Below are 24859 nucleotides of genomic sequence, written 5' to 3'. Positions count from 1 at the left end.
AGCTTTATTACATGGTCACTATTGATCAGGCTGTTTGTTAGGCTTTAGTAATTGAACTCAATCTCCAGTCCCTTTTCTCTCACTGGAGGCAGAGGGAGGGAGGTGGGGAGGTGGTGGTGGCGTTGGGGCGGGGCATGATTGAAAGGGGGAATTGAATGTCCCAGTGATGGAATCACTGGTTGGTTCCCCTGGGCACCAGCCCCATTCTTGTGAGCTTTCCAAAAGTCATCTCATTAACATAACTGTGATCAAAAGGGACTTGTTAGGAATATTTCAGGAACTGAGGACAGAAGACCAAATATAATAAAAGGTGCTCTTCTTAAAGAAATTTCACGGTTTTGGGGAGCTTTGAGCCAAGAACAAAGAACAAATATATGGGCAAGGACCAAATGTGTATTTTATTTTTTAAGATTTTTATTTTTAAGAAATCTCTATACCCAATGTGAGGCTCAAACCTACAACCCCAAGATCAGGAGTGACATGCTCTACTAACTGAGCCAGCCAGGCTCGGCTGTATTTCTTATTTTAAAGATTTTATTTTTTTTTAATTTTTTAAATTTATTTATGATAGTCACAGAGAGAGAGAGAGAGAGAGGCAGAGACACAGGCAGAGGGAGAAGCAGGCTCCATGCACCGGGAGCCCGACGTGGGATTCGATCCCGGGTCTCCAGGATCGCGCCCTGGGCCAAAGGCAGGCGCCAAACCACTGCGCCACCCGGGGATCCGTGTATTTCTTATTTTAAATCACAGAATTACAACAAAGATAAGTGAAAATTTTGGATTTCAGTCCAAAATACCAAATATAAATTTATTTATTATAAAATAAGAGAAATGTAGCCTACGGTGGCACCGGTCCAAAAATAAATAAATAAATAAATAAAAGCAATATACTAGAACTGGCCCCAAATGGACTCAGACTTAGTCCTATTAGTAAAACATTGTATTCAAAGTAAACAAGGATATATGGAGCCTTTGCTGTGATTCAGTCATGCCTGTGTTAATGTGTACATCCCACACTTTAGGAAGGACCTTGATAAGCTGAGACTTGTGCACAAGAAGGATCTGCCTGTGAGGGGACATGAAACCACACCATGTGAGAAAGGAGGTGGAAGCAGATGAACTAGAACTATAAACACGAGAGGGATGATTTGGTCCAGAATTAAAAAAAAAAAAAGATCCCAACTATACTTATTCAAGCCCTGTGAGTTCCTTCTCACGCTTCTTTTTCTCTCCCTAGAGGTCAGTGCTACAGAGATATCAGGGAGGTGCAGGAGTTCTGTATCAAATGGAAATTTGGGCAGGACGACTTCTCAGGTCCCTTACAATCCTCAGTTCATTGACCTACTTTAATGATGATGTAGCATATATAATAATAAAATATAAATTAAAAGAACATATTTTTCCTTTCCCACTTTAAGCACTAGTCTGGAATAACGTCATCTGAATTTTGAACATGTGGTAGCTATTTATGAAACTGTTGGATATAATTTGAAAGTGATAATCTTCACAAAGATTAAATATGACATTTTAAGGGATTTTTCGAGTACTTCAAGTTAATTACAAGATTTTTCTTTTTCAAACAGTCCAAGATTGATCAAGACAAGTCTTTTATACTTGAGGAACACATGGACAAAATAAACAGGTACTTAAAGAGAGGCCTCAGTACATCTCTTCTCTTGGAAGGATGATATTAAATTGAATTTGCTAACACTGTAATTAACATCATGTTTAATAATGCACTGAATTCTCAGATCAGCTAGCCTGGTGCTTTTATTTTCATTTCTTAAAGTAGCTTCTTGCCTACTCTTTCAGGGGGGAAATAAGTCCATTATACTGAAATAATCAATCATGCTGATTCATTTTAGTGCAAACTTTTTTTTTTTTTTTGATGGGAAAGAGGCTAGAAGACAATAATTACCTTCTATCTTCATTAAGTCATTTTTTATGAAGGTCTTACGAAGCTGATCAGAGGATTTTTTTGTGCAGTGATTTGAGAGATCGATAGACTGGCTTAAGGAACATAAGAGGAGGAAAACTATTGGAAAACAAGACAACTATCTCTACATTTTAAAATCAGCAGTTTTTCACAGTTAAGGTATTTATTTACACGTAATAGATGCAAGAAAGCCTAAGAGAAAATTTAGGCTTTATTTTGCATTAATAAAAGTAGACTGCAAACACTTACCTAGAGAAGCAAGGTTTTATTGCATCATCCTGTAAAATAGTCTGGAAAATTTTTCATTGTAGAAGTGGAGTTTGGGGAAAGCCTGTGTCTAGATTCATCGCTATTTTGGAAAGAAGAGGTCGCTTACTGGTTGGTGAAATCATGTGTTTCTTTTTTTATAGTTGGTTCTCGGCCAATACTGTGGAACAGATTATTGAAAATCTACAGCAGGATGGCTCATCCTTTGCCCTAGAACAGTTGAAGGTAAGATACGGACCATTCCCGACCCAAGCGTGGTGAGCTCTTGGTAAGGAAGCCCCCGAAGGTGTCAGAACTCCGAGGTGGGGACAGAGCCCGCTCACAGGCATTTTTCTGAGCTCAGTTGAGTCTCAGGAAGCATTTTCACAAAACCTTTATCTGAACTCAAGTGCCTTGTCTACCGGTGGACGCTGACAGCAAAGCTGAGCTGTTTTTAGGTCCTGTGGCTGCAGAAAAGAGAGGCTTCAGTAGACGCGGTCATCCCCCCCGGGAGTCCCCCCTGCCCTGGGGAGAAGCATTTAAGGACATTTTTATTAGAAGGGTTGGGTTCCTGGAGAATAGTCTTTTTATAATATATTGTAATTGTGCCATTAATCTATAAATTCAATTCAATATGCAACAGATCAGTAAAACAGTCTTTCTAAGCAGTAAGTTTAATTAAAAAAAAAAAAAAGAGTCTTTTGAAAGAGGCCCCATCTGTACCCATAACTGAGTTTTAAGCCGTGTTTCACAGTGTTAGGCACACTTTGATCTTTCTAAGATGTGACTCCACTGGTAACAGCAAAAGAAAAGCTGTTTTTGTGTAAAGGAGAGCACACTGGATACTGATGTGCTTGGAACTATAGCATGATTACGAGACGTGGAATGCTGCAGACGTCTACACACAGGAAAGGCAAAGAGAGGTTGTAGCTTGTCCTCACCTGATAGTATTTTTCAGTGTATAGGTGTAATTGTCACATTGCAGTTGTCGGAATATAAACTGACAAAAGATATAAAATTTCACCTGTGAAGATGAAAACGTGCGTTACTATACTCTCTCTCTCTTTTGTAAAGGTTTTATTTATTTGAGAGCCACCCTCGCACACAGGGATGGAGCGGGGATGGCGGGGAGGGCAGAGGAGAGGGATAAGCAGACTGTTCACTGAGCAGGGAGCCTGACAGCCCAAGGGCCCCTTCCCAGGACCCTGTGACCTGAGCAGAAGGAGGGCAGATGCTTAACCACCGAGCAACCCGGGAGCCCCTCCCATTGTTACTATATTCTTACGGTGGGAGTCCCAAATTCGTCTCTTAGGGTCTTAATTAGAATTCTGTTAACTTCCGAGGAGAGGCATAAATTAGAGGAGATAGACCAGTCATGTGTTTCCTTAACCAACAAAAGCAAATTAATGTATTAACTTTTAGGAATGCTCCAGTAAATGTAGATAATCATTTTTTTATGTTTCAGGGATTCTGATGTTAAGCTGGTTCTCTTGTTTTCAGAGAATATAGAAACTAGTATTCCTGGGTACCCCCCCCCCAGCAATAGGGCCCAATTAAGTAAGCATCTAGTTATTTCATTTGAAAATAGTCATGCAGCATATTACCTCGTAAGCTAAATGATGTCACTTTAAAGTAATACAGCTATGCAAGATGACATGTTATTTTAAAACCACTGGTCTACCCCAGAACCAAGGGACGGAATTGAAATATTCTTTCAACTTTCTTTCTTTCCCTCTGCCATGTGATTATTTTGCACCCAGAAGAGGGTCCCTGGCAAGCTACCCATCACAGCCAGGATCATTGTAGGCTAGGATCACCTCAGCACGCTCGTCACAACATGTTTTCATATTTATTCCATTGATCTATAGCTCAGGTGTGGCTCCAGAATGTTAGTTTCTGCTGGAACAACACGATGTGAGGATCAAAAAGTCCCAACTGAGGCTTCCCTGATAGAGCAAGAGACAGGGTTCCTTTTAATTATCTCACCCAGAGACATACACCGAAAAACAGCCCTGAGGGAGAAAATAGCTTTTAGTGCTCCAGTGAAAGGTTTGCAGATCAGACATTTGAACAATTTAAAAAAAAAGATTCTACTATTTGTGTCAGTATGCTTCCGGGATTGCTCTTAAGCCTTGTGGGCTCTTTAGGGATTCCTGTCTTCCTTCTGTGGGTCCCAAGTGTATTCCAAGTTGCAGCTGTCTGCTCCATGTATAAGATTCCTTTCCACAGTTGCTCATGGGGAAGGACGTAATCTTTTCTATGTGCTTGCTAATCATTAAATAAAAACGTGGTTTTTTAATCTTTTCTTTAAATTTCTAAAGTTTTTACTGCTAATCATCATAGGATAGCATAGGTTAAAAAAATAACAAATTTGAGTAACTCATAAATTCTTTACAACTGACACAATTTTCATAGTACTTTAGTTTATGACTTCTCGTGTCCTTTCTTTAGATTTTCCTTCAAAGTTCAATACTTCCTTTATTTTTATTTTATGATTTTATGATTTTTTATTTTTTTAAAGATAGATAGATTGATTGATTGATTTATGATGGGGGGGGTGTGCAGAGACACAGGAGGAGGGAGAAGCAGCTCCATGCCGGGAGCCTGATGCGGGACTCGATCCCGGGACTCCAGGATCGTGCCCTGGGCCAAAGGCAGGCACTAAACCACTGAGCCACCTAAGGAATCCCCTATTTTATTATTTTTTTAATGTTTGTGGTTGGAACTCCTCTAATCTCCTTTTAATCCCTGTCTTGGTATAGTTTGTTCATGATGCCAAACAATCCATGTAAGCTATTTGGGCAATTTAAATGTTGTGGTGCATAGCTTATATTAGGGAAAATTTAACCAAAGTCTCCAACTGCCAGGCTCTCACCTGCATGTGTGCACATTTTAATTGTGGTAAAATACATGAAACATAAAATTCTCCATCTTTAACATTTTTAGGTATATAGTTCAGTTTTGTGGAGTATATTCACATGGTTGTACAGCCAATCTCCAGAACATTTTCATCTTACGAAACTGAATTTTATACCTATTAAAAAACAATTCCTCATTTCTCCGTTACCCCAGTTCCTGGCAACTGCTCTTCTACTTTCTGTTGCTATAATTTGACTACTCTAGATGCCTCACATAAGTGGAATCATGCAGCATTTGTCCTGTTGTGATTAGCCTATATCACCTAGCATAATGTTTCAAGGTTCATACATGTTGTAGCATGTACCAGGAATTTATTCCTTTTTAAGGCTGAATAATATTCCATTATTATGTATATAAACACATTTTGCTCATCCATCATTGATGGGCATTTAATTTGGGTTGCTTCTATCTTTTTGCTTTTGTGAAAAATGCTGCTATAAATATGGGTATACAAATATTTCTTCAAGTCCCTGCTTTTAATCCTTTTGGATATATACCCAGAAGTGGAATTTCTACGTTATATGGTAATTATTTTTAATTGTTTGAAGAACCTCCATACTGATTTCTATACCAGTTGCACCTTTTATATTCCCACCAACAACAGTGCATAAAGTTCCCCATTTTTGTACATCTTTGCCAACTCGTTTTCTGTCTTTTTGTTGGTAACCATCCTAAGGGCTATGAGGTGATAGCACATCGTGGTTTTGATTTACATTTCCCTAATGATTAGAATACTGAATATATTTTCATATGCTTGTTGGCTATTCCTATCTTCTTTTGGAAATATCTATTTCAAGTCCTTTGCCCATTTTTTAGTTGGGTTTTTGGTTTTTAAATATGATTGAGCTGTAGGAAATGCTATCCTGTTTCCTCTCCCTTTTCTGGTAATAAGACTAGTAGACTTGCCAAAGTAAAGAAAGTTCTTCAGGGCCAATGAGAGAAGTATTTGTCTTTTTAGAATTGCAAGTGTATCAATAATCAAAGAAATAGGAATAGAAGGATTGAGACCCCACCCTCCTATAGCCCAAATGTGTCACCAAGAACCCTAAGCCAAGCAAAGGTATTTCATTTCAGTAGGGTCACTAATTCTTAGGAGTGCTGGTGTATGAAGTCCACGGCCAGAGAGACAGAGAAATAAGAGCAAGGAACAGTGGGTCCAATTGGTGTCCAGGAAGGTGTTCCTGGGTAAATGGCCAAGAAAACCAGTGTTGCTTTTGACTTGTCTTTTAGGTGTTTTTGTAGTTATTGATATGATTAATATAATATAATAGGATAGCCTATTGTGTTAAAGGCTAAAAGACATATGAGTTCCTTTTCTGAATATTAGAAAACTATAAAAATTCTTTGAAATTTCTTTTTTCTAATTACCAGTGTGGGATTTATGTATTTGTTTGATTTTGAATGTTCATTTTGTGAAGAATAAAACAAACTCAGTTTTACATATAAGAATATGACAAGCTTCTATAAAGAAATCATATATGTGAAAAATTTGGGGAAAAGGAAAACTAAGAATAATTAGGCATAGATTTTAAGAAAGAAGAGTGTAAAATATTAGAGAAATTAAAAGATTACTAATCTTTCTGTAAGCTTTGAGAATTAGCCATTTGCTGTACTATTTAAAAATAAAGTGGCAGATGTTCATGAAAAATTAAGTAGAAATTGTTCCTCTGTTGTAAACAACTAGAAACGTGGACAAAATACATGAAACAAGTGTCTGTTAACATTGGACAATGCAGGCAGCACAGGACTGTGATTCCTGAGAGGAAGGAAACAAACAGGAAGACCCTAAGATTGACTTGGCTTCTTTCTTGCAGAAAATTTCAGACTATTGATGTGTACATATTTTAGGTAAAACTCTACAAGACCAGGGAAAGGACCAAAAGAAAGCAGTAGTCTGAATAGTTAACAAGACTCACACAGATCTGGGAGGAGTTCATGTTGCCATCATTGAGAAGGTTTACACTTGAGTAGTGAGGGGGAGTTTATACTCAAGTAAAGGCTGCCCAGAACTCCCGAGATAATTCAGTTGGGAAAGGATAAACTTTTCAACAAATGGTTCTGGAACAATTGAATATCCATATGCAAGAGAAAAAAAGGACTTGACTCTTCCCTTGCACCTGTAGGGGAGGAGAAAATTCTCCTTTGTCTTCTGAGGGTCTCCAGCCCAGCCTAAGAAGGAAGCCAACATAAGCCAAATTAACATACACATTTTACTAAATTGGGAGCCTACATGTACACGTAAAGTGGAATGAAGACGTGAACAAATAACCAGAGGAGGAAGCTTTTGTACCTTTTAGACAAACAAATTTGTGAAGAATTGACAAGAGAAAGGAGTAGTAAATGGTGAAGAAGTAACCGGCAAGATAAGGGTTAGTTTAACAAGGTTTATTTGTATGGCTTTCTTGACCCCAGGTTCCCTATCTCTGGTGATAAGAATGTCTTCCTCCTGCTACAGGGAAGGCATCATTTACATGTGAGTTTTATTTCCTGGAAGAAAAAGAGAGTCATATTGTTTCTCAAGTGCCTTTAACTCAAAATAATCAATATGTAAAAGTGTCATATCTTGAGGTAACATGCTCTGAATTCCTTCCCATCATCTGCAATTCAAAATGGGTTATGCGCCTAAATGTAGGAGCTAAGGCAGTACCATTTCTAAAAGAAAATATAGAAAATCTTTGTGACTTTGGGTTAGCCAAGATTTTTTTAATGCAAAAAGCAAGAACTGCAAAAGAAAAAAATTGGTAAATTGATCTTTATTATAATTAAATACTTTTCTTCTTGAAAGGCACTCTGAAGAAAAAGTAAAGAAACCACAGACTGAAAAGAAATATATTTGCAAAACTTGTATCTGATAACAGGACTTTAGTCCATTGTATATAAAGAACATTTAAAAGTTAATGAGAATATAAACAGTGCAGCTAGAAAACGGGAATCTGGACATTTTCCCACAGAACATGTATGAATGGCCACTAAGCACATGAAAAAATGCTCAGGATCTTTAATCCTTAGGAAAATGCAAATTTAAACCACAGTGAGATGTCACTATTAGAGTGGCTAGAATTTAAAAGCTTGACACCAAGGATATGGAACATCTACAACTCACACATTGCTGGCAGGAAAGCAGCTTGGCAGTGTCTTATAAGTTAAATGTGCATTTACTGTAAGACCCAACAGTCCCACCCCTATGGATTTACCCAAGAAAAATGTAAACATATGTCCACACAGATGCCTGTACTCACACGTTCATAGTAACTTTATTATAATAGCCCAAAACTGGAATACTGCTCAAATCCAAGGAAGGATGAGTTAGTGATACATGAAACAACACGGATGAATCTCAGAAGCATTGTGCCAAGTGACAGAAGCAGACACACAGCACTACTTAGTCTATGGTTTCGTTTTTATGAAATTCTAGAGAATACAAAATTATAGGAATAGAAAACGGATCAGTTACCTGCAGGTAGAGTTGGGGGAAGGAGAACTCTTTGAGGTGATGGAAATGTTCTTATATCTCAATTGTAGGGGTATTTGCACAACTGTATATGTTTATCAAGTTACAGAACTTTTCACTGAAAATGAGTCAATTTTATATCTAAGTTACCCCTTAGGCTAATTATCTTTAAAAAGTTAAAAAATAAAAATGACATACCAAATTATATTAAAAGCAGTTTGGCCTATAGAAGTAGGTATTATATCTGCTAAAGGTACCCGTTACACTGTGCTGTTTATTGCTATCAGTAAGGGTGATTTAATGGAGGTCTTTATGGATACATTGTGCCTTTGGGGAAGAAGTGCAATAAACCTTTAGGGGAAAATACATCAATTTGTGTAAACGGGAAAACAGTTTTCCAGTCCACTGATGACCCTAAAACACTCTCATGAGCATTTGGGGTATCATGAAATAGCAGTGCTTGATTCTTTAGACATTATCTTTGCATTTTATTTAAATTGTTAAGGCTTTTAAGAAATTACTGGAAAAGCCTTTAGATAAGGTTGCAAAAAGCACTCCTGATGGACTGGCTCTATGCCTTTGCTGTAGTTAAAAGAAATAACAGTGCCCATTTCCTTTAAAGTGCTATTTGTTTTTTATATAATAATATGACCCTCCAGAGTGATAAAAATATATTTAAAAATAAAAATATTTCTGTGAAACTGCAGTATACTGTGAATTAGACTGACCTGCTCTAGTTCAGGTGTTTTATATTTCTTTTGGCTTATTATCAATCTGAACACTTCTAAAAAGATGTGTAGGTATAAGTACAAAATATGTAAGATTATTTAGAAAAGTATCCACAGTTCACACCATAGTAAATACAAATGATCTAAATATACATGGATTCCTAATTATTAGGGTTTCCTTCTTTTGGAGTAAAATCTGACAGAGCCTAGACTTTTAGAGAATGTCATAAATGACATCTTTTTTTTTTTTTAATAAAAGAAAAAAACTCTAAAGCTCATTTGCCAAGATCACGTACACCAGATCAGAGAAGGAGTTGGAGCTTATATGTCTGTATTAGCCCTTCAGTGAACCCTGAGGTTTACTTCGTAGAATTCCTCTAGTTGTATCATCATAGGCTTGTTGAATACTGTTCTTTCAATTGTCTCAAGATGGGCGTCTTGGATAATGCATGTCAAACTGTATGTCACTGGGTATTCTAGTACTTTGAGGGGAGGGGCAGAAGCAGTGTCCTGGGTTTTTCCGCGTTTGGAAATTGCCCAGAATTTGATAAAACTTAAGAAAGAAGGGTTGGTGGGTTTCTTACTCAAAAGGCAACGATTTTAATGCTGAGAACACTCTGTGAGTGCCAGGACCATGTCCCGCTCTCTGAAGTGTCTTAGCGCATAGTAGGTGCTCACTAATACTGAACTGAGATGAGAATGGGAATCATTTGAAAAAAATAAAGGAAAAAAGAAGTCGGCTCTTTGGTATATATGAGACAGCTAATTTTCAAAGGGTCAGACAATTTGGCTACAACACTAACCAACGTTTTACCAAGAAGTAGAAATAGGTTTCCTAGGTTGTGTGGTTGTAGGATCATATCCATACACATTTCTGACACAGTTGAAGATCCAAGTCCTAATCATTTATCCAATTTTCTGGAATAGTCTCTCTGTTCCTCTTTTAATGAATGAGGCTACATTATATGAGCTCCTTTAACTCTCTTCCATCATCCTTTTGATTCCTCTAACATGTGTCGTACTTTCTTGCCAAGGGAAATATCCCCATCTGTGCTTTCATTCCATCCTTTCCTGCCTCATTTAGGAACTACTTGGCACCAGTCCCCTCCCACTTTCAGTGATCTTCAAAATTTTACCTTCTTGGGTGAAGAAGGTGTACATTTCCTTCTGCTGTGACTTCCAGAAGCTTTCCTGCTCTCACAAAAAGCCTTCGACAGTTTTTCCTCAAGCTACCATCTTGACTTTGTCTTCCCCTCCCTTTTTCCATCCAAATTATGCAAGCAAGCTTTTATTAACTTCTTTCTACCATCTGATGTAGTGTCTTCACCTTTGTTCTTTTTGACTTCTCATCAGCCTTTGGCACTGATCACCGTTATAGCCTTGCTATGTGTAGAAAGAAGTCGGCTTTGGAGTTGTCAGGTTTGGGTTTGGATTCCTCTCTGTGCGACCTTGGATAAATTCGTATCAGGTTGGCTTCCTCATTTGTATAATGTGCATGCGTGGGGACATCTGTGACTGAGAGCTAAGGGCAACGTGCTCGGTGCGCAGTCTGTCCCTTCCCTTCCCTATTTGACTTGGTTTGCCTTATTCACTTAGGAGGTGAGTAGCGGTACAACCTCCGTTATACAAATGAGGAAACTAAGGTCAGTCATGGGGAGGTGGTGAAGCTGGAATTCCATCCCTGAGTTGTTGGAGTCCAGAGCTCAAATCCTGCATCTCCATGCCAAATTGCCAGTATACTAAGAATTGTTGGAAACTAGTTTTCTTTGGGATGGCAATGCACTATTTTTTAAATACGATGTCTGTTTAGGAAATCTCTTTAAATACTATGAAATGTCTGAACCAGTAGAGCTTTTCAAATGAAATTTTCTTTCATTTTTTTTTCTGGTGTATTTTTATGTATTTCTGGTGTGACACGAGCACAAACAACTGGAGCTCTTACGTGGGCCTCTCCTCCGCCCCCCATCTGTTTCATCCATTCCTTCACCCACCCTCCTCCCTGATTTTCCCCACCAATTCTCTGTATTTTTTTTTTCAAGATTTTTAAATTTATTTATTCATGAGACACACACACACACACACACAGAGGCAGAGACCCAGGCAAGGGAGAAGCAGGCTCCTTGCAGGGAGCCTGACGTGGGACTCGATCCCGGGACCCCAGGATCCACCCTAGGCCAAAGGCAGGTGCTCAGCCACTGAGACACCCAGGGATCCCCCAATTCTCTGTATTTAAGTCTGTTTTTTGTTACTGTGGTTTTCTTTATATATAAATTTATTTTTTATTGGTGTTCAATTTGCCAACATATAGAACAACACCCAGTGCTCATCCCATCAAGTGCCCACCTCAGTGCCCGTCACCCAGTCACCCCCACCCCCCGCCCTACCCACCTCCCCTTCCACCACCCCTAGTTCGTTTCCCAGAGTTAGGAGTCTCTCATGTTCTGTCTCCCTTTCTGATATTTCCCACTCATATTCTCTCCTTTCCCCTTTATTCCCTTTCACTATTTTTTATATTCCCCACATGAATGAGACCATATAATGTTTGTCCTTCTCCGATTGACTTACTTCACTCAGCATCTAGTTTTGTTTCTTAAATTCCCCATGAGTGAAATCGTACGGTATTTCTTTTTCTGACTGAACTTATGTCCATCCAAGTTGTTACAAAGGTCAAGATCTCAATCTTTTTCACGGCTGGATAACACTCCATTGCGTATACATACCACATGTCTTTTATCGATTCATCTACTGATGGACCCTCGGGTTGCTTCTATATACTGGCTATTGTAAATAATGCTAGAGTAAACATAGGGATGCATGTGTCTTTTCAAATTAGTGTTTTTGTTTTCTTTCTTTGGGTAAATCCTAGTAGTGGGATTACTGGATTATATGGTAATTCTATTTTTAATTTTTTGAGGAACCTCCATAATGTTATCCATGATGGCTGTACCAGTACATGAGGGTTCCTTTTTCTCCACATCCTCGCCAGCACTTATTTCTTGTCTTTTTGGTATTGGCCATTCTGACAGGTATATGGTGATATCTCATGATTTGCATTTCACCACTGATTGGTGATGTTGAGTATATTTTCATGTGTTTATTGGCCATGTGTATGTCTTCTTTGGAAAAATGTCTGTTCATGTCTTTTGCCTGTTTTTTAATTGGGTTGTTTTTGTGTCGAGTTGTGTAAGTTCTTTATATATTTTGAATATTCATCCCTTATTGCATATATCATTTGCAGATGTCTTTCCCCCCGTTCAGTAGGTTGCCTTGTCATTCTTTCATTGTGCAAAAGCTTTTTATTTTGGTATAGTCCCACTGATTTATTTCTGCTTTCGTTTCCCTTGCCTTAGGAGACATATCTAGAAACCTATCTCTACTGTCAGTGTCAGAATTACTGCCTACCGGGAGCTGAGGTTCCAGACTCAACCCTAACCCTGAGCAGGATGATAGCTGTCAGCAGATGTTTTAACCTGTGAGGACTTTAGCTCTTCAGTCTATAGAATGTGACACTTTGATTTCAAAAGTTCCTTGTAGCTCTAAAATTCTGTGAGTCTCTGAAAATGTGTTTGCAAATGCTTAATGCTCATTGCAGAGGGTAATGTTTCTTATAACGTATCCAAAATGTCCACCTATTGTTGAATAGCAATGGAAGTTAAAAAGTTTAAATTTAGGAAAAAATTAATGATCCAGGAGCAGGAATTATAGTGAGCAGGAATAGTAGTACCTGACCTGTAGCTGATGGCAAAACACTCACTTTCATCCGGAGGGTAGGGTCGTAAGCCTCATTAAAGCTGCTTGCTGGGGAGAAAAAAAAAACAAAAAGCTCCTTGTTCACCATTTGCCAGAGGAATTCTAACATAATCCATTTATCAGTTACAGTTACTTATAAGATGGAGTGCGAATGTGTGTTTATAAGAGTTTTGCGTGGTATATGCACATAAAATGGTACCATTTTTAGAAGTAGCATTTCCTTTGTCCAACATATATAAAATTTAGTCCTGATGATATACCTCTGTATTTCATCATCTTTGGAGGAGTATATATGTCCTTGCTTCATGATATCATAATATTACTGGATACTACAGCTGGTAAGGCTATGTTCGTGTTTGGTATCACGTGGATAGAGTTATACTGTATTAAATGGTAGTGTTGATAGGCACTTCTGCAGTAACATGCCTGTCTGTCTGTCTGCGACATTCTGATGTATATCTTTAGTTGAGCGAAAGGACTTTAAAGTTTATTCCTATGGCTTTAGTTACTTGAACTTTTAAAACTTCATGAGCTTTATATTAATAGAATTGTTTGTAAAATACATGCTTTCACTGAATTTTTTTGTCTCAATATAATATGTCATGTGAATATGTTTTTAAGATTTAATGCCTTGTATCTATTTCTATTCATATATCAATTTTATAAATTTACTATTTGGGGATTCTTTCAGTATGATTTGTCAGATAAAAATTAAGTCAGCTCCCAAGTTTATTTCCATCTAACATTCTGTAATGTGTTAATACTGCTATGTTTTACTGCATTCCAATTTATTAAATTACTTTAAAATTATTTAAAAACTTACTGCCCCTGTTTTCTTCTATGAGTTTTATGGTTTCAGGTATCATATTTAGGTCTTTGATTTTGAGCTTATTTTTAGGAAAGTAGTCCAATTTCTTTCTTTTGCATGTGGCTGTCCAGCTTTCCCAGTACCATTTATTAAAGAGCCTGTCTTTTCCCCATTGTATATTCTTGCCTCCTTCCTTGTAGATTAACTGACCATATAAGTGTGAGTTCATTTCTGGGGTCTCTGTTCTTTTCCATTAATCTGTTTATTTTTGTGCCAGTACCATACTGTTTTGATTACTAGAACTTTATAGTATCATCTTGAAATCTGGGAATGTAATACCTCACACTTTATTCTTTCTCAAGATGTGGCTTTGGCTATTTGAGGTCTTTTGTGGGTCCCTATGAATTTTAGTATTATTCTAGTTCTCTGAAAAATGCTGTTGGTATTTTGATAGGGATTGCATTAAATCTGTAGATTGCTAGACATTTTAACAATATTTGTTCCTCTTATCAATTAGCATGCAATATCTTTCCACTTGTTTATGTCATCTTCAATTTCTTTCATCAGTGTTATATAGTTTTCAGAGTACAGGTCTTTCACCTCCTTGGTTTAGTTTATTCCTAGGTATCATCATTTTTGGTGCAATTGTAAATGGGATGGTTTTCTTATTAGGTGTTTTTGTTTTTGTTTTAAGATTTTGTTTATTTGTGAGAGATACAGAGAGAGGCAGAGACACAGGCAGAGGGAGAAGCAGGCCCCATGCAGGGAGCCCGATGCAGGACTCGATCCCAGACCTCCAGGATCACGCCCTGAGCCAAAGGCAGATGCTCAACCGCTGAGCCACCCAGGCATCCCAAGGTGGCCTTTTTAATGAAATTAATTGGTAGCTAACTGAGGAGGTATAGCAAAGACAGAGTTTGTGTTTTGAGAATTCTAGATTGCATATAAAGTGACAAACCAAGAAAGAGGACACAGACAATTAGCCATAATGGTAGGTCTGATGGACATGACTGTGGGCTTATACACTACAGCCCTTTTGAAAGGGGAATCATAGTTTCATTGACTTTGTAGACTAGAAAAGCTAGAAGGTGGCTATGTCCCTCCCTTAAGCACACCTTTCAGCATCCTAAATGAAGTTCTTCCAAATGTTCACCTGTGATAATGTGGGCATTGCTCTGGCTAGAGAAAACCAGTGGTTTTGTCAGCAAAATGGACCCCTCGTCTACTTGCCTATGTAAAGGAGGGGCCTCCTGGCACAGCATGCAGTGTCATACATTTGCCATCCTCCCACGGCCTGCAACCAGAAGGGCGAGAACATGCAGGGGGATTGCTACAGGAGCATTAAATGAAATCATGTGAATATAGCACCGAGGGCAGAAGGGCGAGTTCTTTTGAAGATGAATTAGATGTGTAAAAACTTTCATTGCTTTTCTCCCTTTCTCAGCTTTTCTTCAGCATTGTGACTATAGGTAGGACAGTGATCTTCCCTGACCTCCTGTATGTAGTCATCTACTTAAGTCTTAGCATTTACAAGGTAAGATACTGCCCTAGTCATTGAGTCTGTTCTCTGAATCTGTGTGCCACCCTCGAGGATGCTACAGTGACCCTGGAGTCTTGACGTGGGGGATTCTTTGAACTCAAAAAGTAAAATTTATAGCTTTGAGACAGTCACTCAACAACAAGCCTGAAACTCTATATTGCAGTCATAAAGAAAAGGCGAGCATCAGATTTACGGAGCATATAATGAGACCTCTTGTAGCTTCTGTCGCTTACAGCCACACACCTGTGTCAGGACACGATAGTAGCATCTTTAAATTCAAAAGGAAAAAAAAAAATTCAAAAGGAAGGTGTGCATAGCACTGTAGGCAAGGAGTCAGGCATGTAATTCTTATTTTATTAAATATTTAAATACAGTAGAAAACCACCTCATGGTATCTTGAATTATTTTCTCTCCCTACTTTTAAGGTAAGTAGATTTATTTCTAGATCAAGACCACCGTTTAGTTAAAACATTTCTCCATAGTCACAAAATGGGAAGGAAAGAGCCACTGTATTTCTACTCTACCTTCTTTATATTATAAAGTAAAATGTTCTCTGATATATTAGTTGTTTGTAAGACGTGTATTAATTTTACTTAAGCATAATCGCTCTTTGCTTACCTAATTGAGATCATAATTTATGTCAGGCAGCTACAAAATTTAGATTTATTTTATTAATTTATGAGTACAACATTTATTCCACTGGTGGAATGATCTGTTTTGTTATTACAGTCGATTAGAAAACGATTGGTGCTTCGACAGGATCATGCATAATCTTACCTTTATGAAACTGTCATGTGAAAGTACTGTTTAAGGAGCAAATTTTAGTAAGATTTATATAAAAACTCAGTTTGTTATATAAAGGAGCTCTTGAGCTAAAACTAGTAAAAACATTTTTTTTCTCTCATAGGTAATTAATAAAATGTCTCCAACATCCCTAAAGATCACAGTAAGGCAACTCATGGAGGGGTCTTCAAAGACCTTGCAGGAAGTATTAACTATGGAATATCGGCTGAGTCAAGCTTGTGTGGTAAGAATTTTAAAAATATATGCTTATTTTCTATATATGAAAGCAACTGATGTTCATTGGCGAGCTTGTAAAATACAGAAAAGTAGAAACAAAAATCTTAAAATTACCTGTAAATCTACTCTGTAGAAACACAACAGTCCAGTTAGCTTAAGGTATGTGGAACTATTACTCTCACATTGTTCTTAAGTCCTTATGAGACAGCAGTTACATTTGCATGTAAGTGTTTGAAATCCTCTAATCTCAGGTAGAATTAAAAATAGAAAAAAACCATTTTTCAGGCACAGTCTCTGACCTTAGGGCAAGAAGTATAAACTCTGTAAATCTGAATTCCCTTATTGGTAAAATGAGGAGTATACGTATATATAAAATGTATGAATGGGTTTTGTTAGTTTGTTACATGTTTTAAATAATAGATTAGCATTGTAAATTAGTCACTTTAATCTTTTTTAGAAGATTTTATTTATTTATTTATTTATTTATTTATTTATTTATTTATTTATTTTTATTTATGAGAGACACAGAGACAGAGAGAGAGAGAGGCAGAGACACAGGCAGAGGGAGAATCAGGCTCCCTGCAGGGAGCCTAACGCGGGACTCGATCCCGGGACTCCAAGATCACACCCTGGGCTGAAGGCAGCACTAAACCGCTGAGCCACCCGGGCTGCCCCTTCTTTAATCTTAAAGTCTGTCCTAGCAGAATGTAAGTAGCAGCTGAGCTCTCTTAAGAGAAAGGCCCTTTATATGTATCTTCTCCATTAAATTTTACACTATTTCTGGAGTAATAGGCACTATTCTTGTCTCCACTTGACAGATATGGGAACTGGCATAGGGAAATAATCTGCCTAAGGTAGTGTTATAGCTATTAAGTGGCAGACACATGGTGGGTGAACCCAGGTGGTCTCACTCCAGAGCCTGCACTCTTGACCCCTACCCATACTTCACACAGTCTGTATTTTCTGCTGTACGTTTACTGCACTGCTTGGATCGGTCACTTCCTTCCTTCAGCAAGTATGTTAGCTGTGTTGCCAGGCAGTGTAGGAAGAATGACCAGTCCTTGTTCTCATGGAATCTATAGTCTACTGAGACTATGAAAAGCAAGTAAATGAAATAAGTAAAATAATTACAAATTGTGGTAAGTGCTCCAAAGGAATCATGGAAGTTGATGACAGATGAGAATGATGCAGGGACAGGAGGGATTAGGGAGAGACAAAGGAAAGACGTCTTGAGTTGTCAGTTCATCTGTGACCAAAGGGTGGGAAATGAGTATGTCGAGAAGTCTCTTGGGTTACAGCAGTGGATGATTTGATTCCATTTGCTTTAAGAAGGTAATTATTGCTGCTGGATGGAGATGGGGTTGGAAGGGTTCAAGAGAACACGTAGAGACCAGATACGAGTTTATTACAGTAATCCAGCTGCGAAGTAGTAGCGGCTTAGACGAGGGTGGCGGCCCTGGAGAGAAGTGAATGGTTCTGAGGCCCTGTAGAGGAGATAGGATGGATAGACTTTGATGACAAAAGTGAAGGAAGGAAAGAATGCATTTAAGACTCGGAGTGTGGAGGTGTGGGTTAGAGATTTAAGTCTGAAAGACATTAGAGCCACTTAAAAAAAAAAAAAGAAGCAGCTTTGGAGGGGTGCCTGGGTGGTGCCTGGGTGGCTTATCAAGCATCTGACTCTTGATTTCACTTTAGGTCATGATCTCATGGGTTGTGAGATGGAGAGTGGGCTGCATGGGCTCCATGCTCATCGTGGAATCTGCTTGAGATTCTCTCTTTCCCTCTGCCCCTCTCCCTGCTTGCTCACGTGTGTGTGTGCTCTCCCCACCCTCACAATGAATCAATAAAATCTTAAAAAAAAAAAAAAAAACTTAGGCGCCTGGATGGCTCAGCGGTTGAATGTCTGCCTTTAACTCAGGGCATGATTCCCCGGTCTTGGGATCGAGTCCCGCATTGGGCTCCCTGCAGGGAGCCTGCTTATCCCTCTGCCTCTGTCTCTGCCTCTCTCTCTCTGTGGGTCTCTCATGAATGAATAAAATCTTTAAAAAAAAAAAGACAAATAAAACTTTGGAGATGGAGCTTTGTTTCCTTAATAAGAATGGTTACATGTGCTAGACACTGTTAGAGGCACAAAGAACGTATAGGTAAACAAAATAGACCGAATCCCTGCCCTCATGGAACTTACTTTATAGCAGGGGAGATAGATTGTAAACAGATAAAATTGTAAAATATACAGCATATGAGTACCAAGGAGAAAAACTAAAGTGGGAAGGAGGACATGGCATGGAGGGGAGGGGTTTGAACTTATGGGTAGACTGAGCGGAAAGGATCTGACTGAGAAGATGCGATTTGAGTGAAAACCTGAGGGAAATGAGGGAGTGAGCTGTGCAGGTATCTGGGGAAGAGCCTCCAGGCGGAGGCAGGAGCAAAGCTCTGAGACTGGAGTGTGCCTGCCTGTCCCTGGAGGGGCCAGAGGGGCCAGACAAGGGCGGTTGGTGAGTGAGAGAGTTAACAAGGTAGAGAAGGGCTGTGCAGAGCACACACAGCCTGGGAGGTTTCTGTAAAACCTTGGCTTTTGTTCTGAGTAAAATGGGAAGCCACTGGATGTTTTTGAGTAGAAGAGTGACATGACCTTATATTTTAATGGAATTGGTGAGTCAGGTGCCGATGTGTCCAATATAGAATGGATAAGATCATATAGAAAGAAAATGAGGGAGCCAGACCTGAGCCCCAAGTGGGGTAGGGGAGAAAGAGCAGTGGTGGGAGAGAGAAAGGACAGAAGTAGGAGAACCAGGAGGGTGGGAGGGGGTCATGAAAGCAAGAGATGAGAGTCTCAAGGAGGAGGGAGTACTGCCAAAGTATCCAGTGGGGGAGGATGAAGGCGTCTTTAGCATGTGGCAAAACTGAAACCACGGGTGATTTGGGCAAGCCATTGCAGAGCGGTGCTGGGCCAGGGGTAGGGCGTAGTATGTTGGAGAGTAAATGAGTGAATGGGATACGGAGAAGAGGAGGCTGTATGTACACAACTCTTTTCTTCTGGAAACAAATAGGGTGGAAGCTGGGACTGCGGAATCAAGTGCGATTCCTTATTATTTTGTAAGGTGGAAGGCACTAGAACATGTTTATAAATGATTGGGGATGACTCAATAGAGAAAAGGCTATGTTGACCCAGCACATGACACACTGTGTGTTGCACACGGCGCTGGGATGCTGGGAAGATGATCCTGTGATGCATATGTTGATGTTGCCATTTCATATGAGGAAATGCGGCATCGGGGGTTCGTGAGCCCAAGGTCACAAAGTTACTGTGTAGTAGAGGCAGCGGGTGACCCACACATTTGAACTGCAGTCACTGAGTTAAGCGGCCTACGTGGCTGACTCCGGGGGGGAAAGAGATAGGCCCCTACTCAAGCACCGTTCTCGCCAAGGGGAGATGTGAGTGGGAATGTGGTGGTCCCTCCCTCCGTAATCAGGAAAGGGAAGGCATGGAACTGAGGGGTACAGCTGGGCCACAGGTAGTTTAGGGGTGGGAAGAAGAGGCTGTTCCTGTCTTGCCGCTTCTCTTTTTGTAATGAAATAGGAGGTTAAGTCATTAGCTGAGAAATACAGAGAGAGTAAAATTTGCTAGGGGAAGAGACTGAGAAGACAGAAGACGGTTAAAACCATTATCTTGGGACGTGGAGAAGAGAACATGCGTCGTTGCCCATGCCTTGTTTGGACAAGGCAACAAGACATTGTTGAACATGCCTGTTTGAGATTCGTGGTCCGGGATTTTAAGTGAAACCAATCACAGTTGTATGATTTTTCTGCAGCAGGATTTAGCTCCTCAAAGGCAGGCAGAGGTAAGCGGTAGGGGCAGCTGGTGCTGGGAGTTTCCAGGACAGACTCAAGGGGAGAGAAAGCCTTGAAGGAGATGAGGGCATTTCCAAGGGCAAGTGGCCACAATAAAGTGAGTGGTGACAGAGTTGTAGGATCGGGGCACAGCAGTGCAGGTACTCAGCAGATAAGAACCCAAGGCAGTGATCAGAGGCTGTGTCACACAGGTGGCCCCACCTCTGAGTGTTTCTTTCCAGAGTGGGAGGCTAAGGTGGGGGGAGGACACAGATCATCACCGGGAATAAGGGTGCCTGGGAATTCACCATTTAATCTCGATTTTCTTTCAGGGAGGCCATGACTTTCATGAAGGTGTTAGGGCAGGTAAGTGATGGTTCTTTTCTTCCTGGCTATTGTGGAAATAGGATTTGTGAGCATATCCTGTTAATCAAAGATGATAGTTGTTTTATTAGTGAAAACTAGGCTTTCGTAGAGATTGCAAAGTCGTTGCTTTTTTTATATGACCAGCTGGCACATAAGGGAAGATCGGTCTTTGAAACTAGTATTGTTTGGAAAATTCGTATAACCTGTGTCATTGCTCCCTAATTTATACGTAAGAGGTAATCCTGCTTCTCCAGTCCTGTGGACTGCCTCTGCCGAGTATAGCTGGGCCTGAGAACTCCTGCTGCTGCTGGAGCCTTGAAAGGCGCATTTATTGCCTTGCAAGGAGCCCTCAAGCCCCTGCCCATCCTGCAGAGTCCCAGAAGTGTTGAACCCTACCTTACCTCTTCACCTGTGCCTGAGCTGTTCAACCCTGACATTGAGAAAAACCATATGGCATAATTAGTAACGCTCTGGCAACATCTTTATTAATTTGTTTTCATCATCTCCGAAGTCAGCATATTTAGAACGAGCAAGTGAAATGGTTTATTTTTTGTTTTAAGCAAATTTTCCAAACAGTTTGTGTGTAAGCCCATATCCCGACAAATAGCTGTTATTTATATTGTATAAGATGAGGTTTTCCCTTTGCATGTGTTTCCTTTTGCATATACTTTATCTGAATAAAAGATTGTGTTCTCTGCGCTATAAGCTTTGATCAACACTGGACTGTCGTAGAACTCTCTTAACTTACGGCATGAGAAATACCAGAAATAAGCAGGGGTTCAGATCCTTTTAGAGGACATAAGGAGTTGAATCAGAGGTAATGGCTATATGTTTATAGAAACAAGTAAAATATGCATTTTCCCCACTGATCCCCTGCAGATTCTCACTGCATGTGGATCAGAGCCTAGACCTGTGTGCTACTTGAATTTTAATGTATTCATTAGATGTTATAGCAGCCCTCTTAAACTTAAAAAAATAAAGATGTTATTTTCATATATACTGTCAATTATTTTAAGGTAACAGTTGGAACCAGGCAGCATCAAAGTTCTGATTCGTAATGCAGGAGCTTATCACGTTACTTTTTAATGAAGAGAAAAGTATACTGCCTCATTGTTTAGGGAGGTTATGACCTCCCTATTTTGCAAGAAGTATCTATTCTGGGTAAAAGTCTTTGGTGTTCTTGCTTAATAACCAAATGTTTGCTACGGTTCGCTAATTATAAAATATGTCAGCAAATCCGATAAAATAAACTAGTAAATTAGAGGAATGGTTGTAAAAAAATTCTTATTCTTAACAGCCAGAATGAGCCTCTTCCTGGTTATAAAAGAAAACTAAAAACGATTATTTCAGCAGAGCTGGAGAGTTACCAAATGCAATTTGAGTGGGTGCCTCATGAGACTTGAAAAAACCTGAGCTGTCTACATGGCAGGAACTTGTTATATCTATGCTCGGTAGAAAATGATGTCACTTTGAAAAGAACACACAGATTTTATTAATACTCTTTCCTTTTGCCCTTCAGCAGACTATCAAGGAGGTAGAGAAAAATGATAGCATTGGCCAGAGGGCTTAAAACAGAAGAGATTTTTGAAAGAAGGTTCCAGAATTGTTTTTATTTATGTTGTTCAGGGAATAGAAAACTGTCAGAGTGGCAGGGAACAGAACATTAGTGCTCTCCCTCATCTGATAGTAGCCAGCGCCCTGCAGCAGGCGTGGACTTGGGCCGTCGATGGCACAATCCCTTAAGGCACCTGGCTCTTGGTTTCGGCTCAGGTCAGTTCTCGGGGCTGTGAGCTCGCATCGGGCCCCACCCTCAGCAGGGAGTCTGCTTGAGATTCTCTCTCCCTCTCCCTTGACTTCTCCTCACTCACTCACTCACTCACTCAAACAAATAAATCTTAAACACACACACACACACACACACACACACACACACACACAAAGCTCTCCAGTACCCACAGGAATTCTCCACATCTTAAGCGTGGTTAGAATTCCCTACCATGACTCTACTAAGTGTAGCCCCCTTCTCTGTCTTTTTTTAAAAAAAAGTTTTTTGAGGTCATCGTAGAGTAACATACAGTCGTAAGCAGGGACACAGGTACACATCCTGTGTACCCTTCATCAGATGTTCCCCAAAGGCAGCCTTTATGTAGCGGGAGCGATGTCACAAGCAGGAGAGCGACGCTCCCGTCCCTTGCTAAGGGAGAGCTTTGCCAGTTGCCTCATCCTCATGGGGATGAGCTGGGGATGCTCAGTGGCCACATTACATGATGACTACCCCGAAATCAGAGAAGTCGTTTCTTCTTATAACCTGAATGTGCTCTGCTGTTTGAATTCAGGGCTATGTGAGCTAGAGGATTCAGCAGAACAGCAGTCTCCGCATTTAATTATGCATAACAGCATCCTCTTCCCTCTAAGTAATTTTCCTCTCAGCTCCATGTGGAGGAGGTTAGAAGGCAGATCTGGGCCCTCCACCCTCCCCTACCTTCCCTAATCCATACCAAATCTGGTTTTAGCTGTTTTAGAACAGGAAGATTTCATTTACAATTTTGTTTGAAGAAGGCTGAGGTTTAAGCCCCATTAGTTCAGAGGCTGCGTTCAAGCTGCAGACTTAGCAGGTTGGGAAAGAACCACGTGGGTCATTATCAGTTCATTGCTATCCGTCCAAATCCTATGGGGCCTTAATTTAAACTAAAAAAAAAAAAAAAAAAAAGGAAACATGCAAAAATTTAAACTTTGCAGAAAAAAAAGGTGCTGCAGAAGATAGGCCATGTGTAAGGTACTTTCTGTCAATTCAGTGATTAAAATCTGGTAATACCTGGAAGAAATGTACTAACATTTCTATGTCTTCACTTAACAGTTTTAATAGATAAAGACCAGAGTCCAAAGTGGAAACCAGCGGATCTAAAAGAAGTTACTGATGAAGACTTGAATAATTACTTTAAACCTCTGGGAAGTAATGATTTGAAATTTTAAGGTGACTAGACTATCAAGGGATCGTTTTGGAGCAAGTGTTGGCAAAGGATAGTACATGGGCCAAATCCGGCCTGCTGCCTGTTGTTTATTTTCCCACAAGCTAAGAATGGTTTCTGCATTTTTAAATGGTTGAGGGAAAAAAAAAATCAAAGACTAGTATGTCATGATGTGAAAATTACATGAAATTTGAATATGGGTGTTTATAAATAAAGTTTAATGGAACATAGTTAGACTCCTCTGTTTACATCTATGGCTGCTTTGAGTAGTTGCAACAGCAATTGTATGGCCTGCAAAGCCTAAAATATTTACTATCTGATCCTTTTTAGAAAATGTTTGCCAACCCATTTCCCAAAATGGGAAAAAAATTGAAGGTCTTTAAGAGACTATTGAGTTGAAATATCTAATTGAAATGAGAATCTTGTGTTTTGGCTTTGGGTAGTAGTTTGTATGTTGATTAAATAAATTTATGTATAGATTATTAAAAAATAACCCTGAAAGTTTTTGGCTGTCGTGTTAATGCTTCAGAGAATTTTCTGCATATTTAAATCTGGGTTTTTAAAAAATATTTATTTATTCTTGAGAGACACAGAGAGAGAGGCAGAGACACAGGCAGAGGGAGAAGCAGGCTCCATGCAGGGAGCCAGATGTGGTACTCGATCCCGGGACCCCAGGGTCACGCCCTGGGCCGAACTTTATAATTACTTAAAGTAATTATAAGTTACTATAAAAAATGTTCCTTTTATAACATTAGAAATCTCAGGCAAAGCGAAAAGAGTTTTATGAGGTGGTCTCTCTAGTACTATTGACTCAAGCTTTGGTCTTCCCCAAAGTTAACCAGAATCCCTTCCAATGGTGAAAGTGATGGTTGTTTTGTAGGATTTGTTAAAGAATGAGGAATTCGTTTCCTAGTTCCTGCTTTCTGCAATTTACATTAAACTTGTGTGTGATAAGTAATTTGCCATTACATAGTTTAAATCAGGAGAAAAAAATTGAAAACAAGGACTTTTGTTCAAAATAGAAATACCTTCAATAATTGGTACTGTTGACAACATAAGTTTTTCTTAAAGTACACAAGAAACTTTAGGTTTAGGTTTAGGTGTTCCAGAGTTGGGACATTAAAGTCTAGGTAAGAATAGTCTTAGTGGTTGGCTTATAATTTGTTTTATGACTTATTCCAGTTTTCCCTTCATTCCCAACCACTCAGAAACTGGGAATTTTGAACTTTTAAGAACAGAAAGTGGCAGGACTGAAAAAGGTGTCAAAAATTATATTCTGAACCCTTCTTATAGAT

At 39.4% G+C, this 24859-nt stretch overlaps 1 protein-coding gene across 3 annotated transcripts in view; it reads left to right on the top strand.

The window, feature by feature from the left end:
- Positions 1 to 24068, top strand: part of HIBCH (3-hydroxyisobutyryl-CoA hydrolase) — a 96269-nt gene extending 72201 nt beyond the window's left edge. For all 3 annotated transcript variants that reach the window (XM_038585142.1, XM_038585144.1, XM_038585143.1), the window contains 5 exons: positions 1584 to 1642; positions 2347 to 2428; positions 16286 to 16405; positions 20562 to 20595; positions 23453 to 24068. In XM_038585142.1, the coding sequence (XP_038441070.1) occupies positions 1584 to 1642; positions 2347 to 2428; positions 16286 to 16405; positions 20562 to 20595; positions 23453 to 23568 (411 nt within the window). In that variant the 3' untranslated portion in view covers positions 23569 to 24068. The remainder of the gene's footprint in view (positions 1 to 1583; positions 1643 to 2346; positions 2429 to 16285; positions 16406 to 20561; positions 20596 to 23452) is intronic.
- The last annotated feature ends 791 nt before the right edge of the window (positions 24069 to 24859 follow it).

The sequence above is a fragment of the Canis lupus genome, chromosome 37, assembly GCF_011100685.1.
Source record: "Canis lupus familiaris isolate Mischka breed German Shepherd chromosome 37, alternate assembly UU_Cfam_GSD_1.0, whole genome shotgun sequence".
NCBI lineage: Eukaryota > Metazoa > Chordata > Mammalia > Carnivora > Canidae > Canis > Canis lupus.
The sequence above is the reverse complement of the archived record's forward strand: the minus strand, read 5'-3'. Positions and strand labels throughout refer to the sequence as shown.